Here is a 9,226-nt window from a genome sequence, read left to right as displayed (position 1 = left end):
GCAGCAGAGACAGATCAGTTTTGTCAGAAAGACTGTCCCTCTTAGTTCACTCAGACTACCCTCATACTCATTGCTAACACCAATAAATGCTGGCAACAGATAATTTGAGAAATGTTTCCTCGGGCCAGTAACTATACAACAGGCTGCAACTAACGGCACTGCACTGTACTGAAATGTAGACGTGAAAGGGGCAATAATATGTTTAAATTGTATGCTCAAGTCTAATTGGTTTTCCCTTATGCACCTGTACTGTATGAAATAAGGTATTTGAAAGCCTGCTCCTGGAACATATACTTGAATGGTGCAGTCAGCACCTACAGTGGAATCTTAACGTATTAGTTATGAACATGCAATTCTTTTCCACGTCGAGTATAATTCTTACCAAAGGTTCACATCTGCTGGTGCTTTGAGTTGAGCCACTGGGGGTTGTGTCCTGGAAAGACGTGGAAATAGGAGTACAAATGTAATACACAGGATGTTCAGTATGATCATAACCCCTGTGCGTTAGTTATGTACATCCTAGTCTTTCCACTGAGAGCACAATCCTTACCATGGGGTCAGGCCTGCTAGTGTTCGGAGTCAAGCTTGTGAACAGACAAACAGAAGAGCCCTGAAAAGAAATTAAATTAAGTACACAACCACGGTGTAAAGTCCCAATACTCAGAGGCAAAGAGGAAGGCTACATTTGATTTGCAGTGGAGAGAGAATGAGAGAAGCCCCTAGTGTCAATACTTCCGAAGGCTTACCGTGCGCGACTGTTCAAATCGCCCTGGTGTGTCGGAACTGATACTGCTGGAAGCCTTGGCTGGTGTGGGGCTGGACTGGAAGGAGAGTGCACGCAAGAACCATTATCATTAAAACACTGTTTTATTCAGGGCCCCTTGATAATCAGAACAAAACAAAAACTTCCAAATAAAGATTCAAAAGTCCTGCAGCACTTGTAGATGGAGTTTGGTGCTGTATCGTGGAAAGCATGGGCGGATCCAGGATTATTCGCGGCTGGGATCCAGTATGGACAAATGCCAGGCGCATGCTGGGATTGGTCCATTGAACACCATGTTAAAGCCAAGATATGAGGGGGTAGCGGACAACCTCGGTTTACACCGTGCGGGAGTAGTCTTCGAAGCAGTGACCCAGTGTGCGAAATTTTAATGGAAAATGCGATTGATGGGCATTAAAGTGAACAGTGTTTTTTTCATGCATAGGGCATGTTTAAATCTGTACAAGATCTGTTTGGGGTACCTGTGAGGAAGTGGGTTTTATGTGGTTTTATGGTCGTTGGAAATGCTTTTCAAATATAGTTAGCCCGAACTAAATCCTACTGTGTTCTCATGATTTTTGCTCTTCTGTGTGATTGTCATGCCATAGATATATTGCAGGGCGCTGGTATACAGGGTGCATCATTAAGTGCATCACAGTGAGACTGATAAACGGACACCGGAGGCTACCTTTGTGGTACTTGGGTTACAAACAGGTGTCACATCAAAAGTAGCACCTGGTTGTAACTCATGTGCAACATAGATACTCTCTGGTTTAGGATTATTGCTCTCTTCATGAAGAGCTCTGATCAGTTTTTAATGTCGCACACTATATACATGTGACATGCAAGCCAGGCACCGAATGTGTAAGTGCATGACAGGCACAATGCATCTGTGGTTCATTTGTTTGTGCTGCTGAGGCTTCACATTGAAGTTGTGGTAAGTGGCTTAGTAGTGAAGCCTGAGCTGTTGATTCCCTACACACGATTATGAGTAAGAGCATAACACCTTGGGTCTAACTTCTGTACAGCCTGAAAAACCGAACCATGACACACTTGGAGAAGAGAAAGGGAGGCCAGTGTTTGGGCAACCACCCCAAGAACACACATGGTCCTCAGGATGTCCCCACAGTGTCATCGTGTCCTCGTCCTTCGAGGTCTATGCCCATAACGTCCTGAGGATAACACTCGCGGACTGTCCGTAAAGAGTCATTCAGGTACGTCCTGTGCCCGTCCCTGCGGGTAGCTAGGGGGACGAGAAATAGTATTTTGTTTAGTTTACGTGCTCAGACCCCCTAAACACATTTGTTTTGTTTTTGGGCCGATCCTGGGACCTGACTGAGATTTTTCTTAAATAAAGGATGGCCCAGCGTAAAATTCCCTGCCGCCAAAAAGAATGACTGTCTATGATACATGAAGGATTTCTCGTGGAAAGAACAGAAACGCGCGATGCTGTCGCACTACTTTTGACTTTCAAAGTTCCTACCTGAATGTCTCAAACCAACGTGAGTAAGAAACATAGACTTTGGAATGAGGCAAACCTAATACTTCAATCGATTCCTCGCTTTGAGTATTTTTTCTTTGCGTAATCGAAAGAAGCATTGAGAGCTCACCCTTAATTTTGCGTACCAGGCTAGCAGGACTCCCGTATTTACGGAGGGACGCATTATATTAATAAATGGTATCTGTTTCGACTTCGGAAGAGAATTCTAGTACCTTTCGGAATGGGTTTCTGAGTGGGCAAGCTTAAGGCTTGTCCCACCCTTATGAGGATTTCTCAGACTTAGTGTCCTTCAGAAGATTCTGTTGTGAACAGGAACAACAAAAACGCTCCCATAACTTTGGTGTCATTGCAATTTGGTGCAACTTGTGTAAGCACTTGGCGGACGTGCGTGCCAGAAAACACAAAATACATACAACAAATCAAAGCAGAGAATTGACGGAAAGCATTGTCCTTCATGTGTACTTAAACTGTCCTAAATTGGTCCCTGAGGATGGGCGAGGGACAGCCTCGGGGACGTCATCTCATATGCCAAAGTGGCAGTTTTATGACATTTTGAGGATCAGATTTTGACATCCTAGGGATGCCATACCTGTCCCCATCTGACAACCTTAGGATAGTCCTGGGATGACAGTGTGTTCTTGGGGCACTGCCACAGAGCAAGTGGCTCAATTCTGAGTAAGACCTAATGGTCAACTGGGGATGACAATGAATAGGAAGCTTGCTAACCAACTCAAGGACTAGCATGCGATACAGTTCATCTTTCACTCCACTAAGTAAGCAAGACTGAGAAATTTATATATCGTATAAAACAAATAAAAACATGAAGGCAGCACAAACCCATAAAGATTTACTCGTGAAACAAACTGTGCGGTTAAAATGCTAAAAAAATGATACCTACCACAGCAGACACAAGAGGTGTGCTTGTAGTTCTGTCTACCTGTAACGGCATACTATTGTTCGGCATCACATTTGAAAGGCTTTCAAATATGTGCTCACATGGATTCGCTCTGGTGTCTTTGGTTCGAGCAGGCCCACATCCATTGGCTCTTGAGTGTCAGATCCAGACGCCATGCTCACTTCAATCTCCTCCTGTGTGTCAGGCTCAGGCAGGCTCACGTTGCTCGTGCCGGGTTCAGGCGTGCACACGCCTATTGGTTCTTGCCCGCTAGGTTCCCGTCTGGCTGGCAAGTCATGCTCCTCCTGACGTGACAACGAACGAGTTGTATTTACCAGACTTTTAAACACCAAAGACACAAAAGAACTGGTGAACGTATTTTGTGGTCAAAGGGCCTGACCTCGAGCAAATACTTTGCAAATTTGACCGCTAACATGTCCCTTGCATTAATTCCCTTTGTACCCAAGCTCTGGACCCATAGTGTGGCTATATGCAATTGATTATCGACCATAATTATGGCGAAACGTACCTGGTGAACTTGAACCGACGGATGTGCGACAGGAACGGAACCCTCCCGCAGGCGCACGCGTGTTAGCGACGTTCTGTCGAAGTCCTCGTTCCTGAAGTGTTTTGAGCACACTCGGCTGTACTTCGTTGGCACCCAATCCGGTCTCCCGATCGCATTCACCCATTGCAATCGTAAGGACTCGTCTCGGGGAAAGCTAAAACGTACCGCCGAGAACAAACAAAGGCAACATAATGAGACGAATCGAAACCGAGAGCACAGGGATATATACTTACTGGTGGTACGTTATGCCAGATTCTTTACTTGCAAACTCTGAACGATTAGCGCAACCGGAATAACAACACACTACCATGGCCTGTCACAGAAGTGGCATGTGTGGCAAGCAAACGCAATTCAATAGCCAAACACGCGAAGTCAAAGCGGACGTCGAAAGCGGCGAAGCAGATGACACGGATCAGCTGAGACGGAGAAACAAAACATAATAAAGAAAACAAGCCAAGCCGAGATGTGATTGGGCGATAGTTCCGTGACGTTGAACACGACAAGATGGCGATTTTGCGGAAAGCGACCGCTTGGGGGTAGTTACAAAAATGGCGGCTTTCTGGCCCCCCTGTGACTACCATGCACTGTCATGACCGCCCTATTCTAATGCATGGAAGCCCATGTTTTCGCGCTCTGTTTATTTTTTTACACTGAGTATGGCTTTCAGGACTTTTTTGCAGCTTTCGCACGCATAAATACGCCGTCGTGCGCCACCGGAAGTTCCTCGGCTAAGTAGACAACGAGTTACATGTAAAAATGCGGGTCATGTTGTGTTGATTCGCAACAACTATATTTATGACGTTCAATCGACTTCAACTGCGAAGAAAATCTTTATGAAATGTCTCTGGATGTAAGAAAAATTATTTTACCAAGAAAGTATGGCGCACTCCCCGATGTTAGGTAGGAGTTCAAGCTCGCCCATCGTCATCACCATGACTGAATGGCCAATTCGGGTGGTCATTTCGTAGCAAAACGGCCGAGCGCTCGGAAATTGCTAGGTCGGCGACCGAGCTGGATCACGTGACCGTTGCCACCCGAACATAATTGCTAGAAATCTAGCGGTTTTAGGCACTTGGATCACGCTAGGGGCACGATGGTCGCTCCTTTTCCGGTTCCGTCGTCTGCCAAACAACATCGTCTGCTATCGCACTATTTATGGGCGATGACTGAAATCGCTGTCAGTAGCGATGTTTTGACGCTCCTGGAAGGTCTCTGCAGCGGAAACCTGTCGGGTAAGTGTTGTGAACACGCAATGATCCACGTCGTAACAAAGTTAATTGGCAAAAAGTTGCTATAATAGCTTTGTAAAAACTGTTGGTGATAACGCGTGTCTCTTTGATGATGGGCGGGGTGTCCGGCGTTCAGATTTGTAGTTTGCAAGCCGATTTATGTTGTGTTGCTTACAATAAAAGTGCTCTACCCCATTATACGGCCCGTAAACGAGCTAAATGGAAATAGGTGTACACCTCCATGTGATTGCTTTTTGTAAATTGACTGTGATGCACAATTGGCCGTCCATGACACATACAATATCTTAAAGATTGTTCTCACGATACCCTTCTTTCGTTTTGACAGTGCGGGGTCATCACAGGGCTTCCCAGAGAATCCTCCCAGCCAGGATGCAGACGAAAACGATGGTAAGTCATGAACTCATGTGGAGAAATCAGGAGCAAAGTGGTTGTGAGGACAGCAAGAAACCATGTACCTGGTTGCATAAACACTTTGCACTCAACTAAAAGTACCCTGTATTAAAGCTGAGTAAAAGTTTGCTCAACACAGGTATGTATAATACCATTTTAATTTCATCTCAACACAGAAAGTCAAAGCAGCAGTGCGGTTGCAAGTACACGTGGAGAGTCAACCAACAGCACAGGTAATGTATATTGTACAAAGTGAGGTTGTGCTCTGTAGAGAAACATTTCCTCACATAAATGTGACATGCTAAATACACATACTGTGGCTATTTATAGGAAAGCATTAAGTGTCTGGCACATAATCTGCAAGGTTGCTACAGAGTATAGCCAACATCAGAGCAGAGAAGCACATAGCCAGAAAAATATTTCAGGATGGGTTCTATAAGGACTTTAAATAGGGAGGAGTATTTTCCCCTTGTTTTCTCCTGCCAAATGCACTACCAAAGATACGGTTTAAGGGAAAGAGGGAGTTGAACCCCTACAAGGGTGTTTTAACTTGATTACGGCTTTATACAACTTCATTATGAAGTATAGAGGTGCAGTGAAAATGTAACATTTGCTTTTTTTTTCTTTCAGCGTCAAAATGGACAGACGGAGAGACAATGTTATTGATGGACTTATACAGTCGTTATAGTACACAGATAGGTCCATACAAAAAGTTCAAAAACAAAAAGCAAATGTTTGAGTCAACATCCCACGAATTAAACAGGATTCTAAACACAACAAAAACGCCAAACCAGTGTGACGTAAGAATTAAGACAGTAATGAAGAGGAAAAAAAAAGGCAATAGATAATAACAGCCTGGCCGAAGCAGGCAAGCTGTGCCATATGAAAGGGAATTAGAGCAGATACGCCAAGCAGACGACAGTATACAGCCACAAGTAATATGGAATGTTACTGACGTCAGGAGAAAAGTGCCTCCCTGTGATGCTACCATAAAACGTGGTACACTGCCTTCCACATCACACGAAGTGCCGACAGAGTCAGAAGGGTCAGACAGTGTGAGAGCCCTGCAGCAACTGAAACGACAGTTACACCAACAGTTAACAGCAGCAACCAACAGTGGCAACCAGCAGCGGCAACAGTTACACCAGGGCCGACTCTCAGTACACCACGCCACCGCAGGAATCAGTCTGGACGAGCCAGAATGGCTGAATTAAAAGCTTTTTTTTTTGAAAAAATGGATGAAAATGAATAGGCACAGAGATGAAAGAGAAAGGGAGCGTGAACAAAACAGAGAAAGGCGGCACAAAGAAATTGTGAGACTCCATATGATAAATGGCAACTTGATAAGACGTCTGTTAGGAGAAGCAGAGGTGCCTTTGGAATGATATATTTTCATATTCCCTCTTTTTCTCCTTGTTTCCCCACATACATGTGTGTCTTATTTATATTTCACTCCTTCGCATGCACTAAACTCACTTGCTGGCATGGGATGATTCTGTGTTTGTCCGCCTGCAGGTCTCTGTGCACTTTTGCCTTAGGAATAATGTTCCTGTCCCTATTTTAGCCCCTGGCTCTCTGTTTTCTAATATTCTGGCAAAAGGTAGTGTCACACAACGTAATGAAGTATAACCTTAGGAGGGACAATACAGATGAACCGAAAGAGCTTCCATACTGTTTTTCTACCTACACTTGAGTGACTTACATTTATTATGCTACCATGTTCACCAGCCACTGACGCTTCAATTCACCAAGGGTGCGCAGTGCATTTTGCTCCTCCCCGACGTCTCCATCTCCAGGGTCCAGGTCTTCTTGGCTCTCCTGGAGACTCTCCTCCATGAGGTCATTAGCATCGATGCACAGATTGTGTACAACGCAGCACGACATGATCAACTGACACATCCTCTCCACTGAAAAAAATTCTACGTCCTTTAGCTGCCGAAATCTTTGCTTTAGAATGCCAAAGGTGTTCTCAATGAGCACTCTTGTGGCACTCAGCTTCATGTTAAATGTCGACTGTGCTTCTGTCAGGTTTCCATAGTCCTTATATGGAGTTATAAGGTATTCCCTGCAAGGATAAGCAGCATCACCAAGAATGTGGTACCTGCCACCATCACATAGAGAAGGCAGACGTTTTGATATGTTGGACAGTGTGAGGACTCTCCCATCATGGATCTTGCTGGGAAAGCCTGTTGACACGTCCAGAAAACGGCGGCGGTTGTCACAAATTCCCTGGAGTGTCAGCGAGATCGTGCCGGTTGACGTACGTGACACGGGGCTTGTGCGCAGGACACCGGATTGGTATAAAAGTGCCATCAATGCAGCCAATGACCCCAGGAAATCCAGATATCTACAAAGGAATTAGGGCAGTAGAATTTTTGCTAAACTGTATAATGTATGGTCTCGGGTGACAATGCGAGACAAATATAAATACGTACATAAAAGCCGGTAATAACATTAACATACGCAATTATTTGAACATGCAGATACAAATGTGCTCACTTTCTCAAATTCTTGAGCCAGGCCCTCCAGATGTTCAGGGAAGCAGATGACTCTGTGTGCAATCTGGCACAAGTAAGTCATCACTCGTGTTAGCATGGAATGCAGGCAGCTCTCACTCACACCGAACCGTCCAGCCACGTCCCTGATTGATGACTTGTTGCCAGCATACCTAGAAAGACACAAAGTTAGAATTACAACTAAAATGCGTGCCACCAATTGAAAAATGCATTCAAATGCACACAATTGAACACCCAAAATGCCTAGGTGCACATATCACGTGCCTGAAGGGTGCAGCTGAAGGCAAAAACTTCCTAGAAAAAAAAAAGTTAGCACTGGTTGCTACTTACCATCTGATATATATTTTATACAAAGTGCTACAATAAAACGGGATACTGTCGTCGGAAATGATTTAAATGAACTGCCCTACAATGCTCGTTTTCGCCGTGTTACACGTAATACGTACCACAGAAATGACAGAACGTGGCATTCCGGCGTTTTCGGTGTGGCTCCACCGTGTGTGAGGCTCATCGGGTAGACGTCTGATGCGGCGAACCCTGCTACCAATGGTTCACAGACGTCCCGCCTTAACCGAAAGTTCCTCCTGAACTGTGTTGACAAATTCATTGTCGTTATATTACATACAGCCATTGAGCACATGCTCACTGCATACCTCTTCATCACTGTACGACTGCACTTTATCTTCGACGAACCCCTCTACTTTTGCTCTCAGTTCAGAGGGAAGAAACGCCCGGAAGGCGTTCGCGAAGGACAGCACATCTTCCTCGAAATCGTTCCCGCTATCGTCATCAGACTCGGGTGAATAAGGAGGCGCAAGAAGAACTGTTCCCAGTTCATGGGACAACGACATTCCAGCACTTTTCTCACTTTCTATTCCCTCCGCCATGCTGAACTGCGCTTCAACTGTTCCGTCGTCTGCTAACGTCGTCTGCTAACTTAGGCGCTGGCAGTATTGATGCGGATGTGACGACACCGGATATAGACCAGAATTTTCGCCGTCCTCACGGCGCGGCCATTTAGAGCGACCGTCGCGCCATCGTGCGAGTATTTCCTGCACGGACTGCGTGCGCTTCGGTTCCGTCCATTCGCGAAGCTGTGGGTTCGGGATATGGATCGTTTTTCGTGCGCACCGTTGCCCTGACAGAAGCATAAGTGTATAGTATTTTTATGCATATGAGTTGCGTTTCATAAGACTTAGAAATAAAACAGAGCAAAAACCGAAGTCGGCAAAGGGTGTGGCATCTAGTAAACTTCAGCGATAGCGCAGGCGCTACATGCATTTCCAAGCTTGTCGAACCATACATCGAACATAGTGATGTTCTCTATATGTATGTTTCTTCTATGT

At 45.2% G+C, this 9,226-nt stretch overlaps 1 protein-coding gene and 1 pseudogene across 2 annotated transcripts; both read right to left on the bottom strand.

Annotated features, from left to right (window-relative positions):
- Positions 1 to 503: 503 nt before the first annotated feature.
- Positions 504 to 4,280, bottom strand: LOC135386921 (THAP domain-containing protein 1-like). Of its 2 annotated transcripts, XM_064616408.1 has the most exons (6): positions 3,958 to 4,280; positions 3,686 to 3,878; positions 3,258 to 3,461; positions 3,160 to 3,198; positions 747 to 821; positions 504 to 610 (listed from the first exon to the last, which is right to left on the bottom strand). In XM_064616408.1, exons 1-6 carry the CDS (start codon positions 4,032 to 4,034, stop codon positions 509 to 511), a joined length of 690 nt encoding a protein of 229 aa, XP_064472478.1. In that variant the 5' UTR covers positions 4,035 to 4,280; the 3' UTR covers positions 504 to 508. The 2 variants fall into 2 exon arrangements, with proteins under 2 accessions (XP_064472478.1, XP_064472479.1); XM_064616409.1 differs by having other exon boundaries at positions 587 to 821; positions 3,160 to 3,194.
- A 2,791-nt stretch (positions 4,281 to 7,071) lies between these two features.
- Positions 7,072 to 9,002, bottom strand: LOC135386920 (putative nuclease HARBI1; annotated as a pseudogene).
- Between the last annotated feature and the right edge of the window lie 224 nt (positions 9,003 to 9,226).

The sequence above is a fragment of the Ornithodoros turicata genome, chromosome 3, assembly GCF_037126465.1.
Source record: "Ornithodoros turicata isolate Travis chromosome 3, ASM3712646v1, whole genome shotgun sequence".
Taxonomy (NCBI): domain Eukaryota; kingdom Metazoa; phylum Arthropoda; class Arachnida; order Ixodida; family Argasidae; genus Ornithodoros; species Ornithodoros turicata.
Note: the sequence above shows the minus strand (reverse complement) of the source record. Positions and strands in the feature narration are given on the sequence as shown.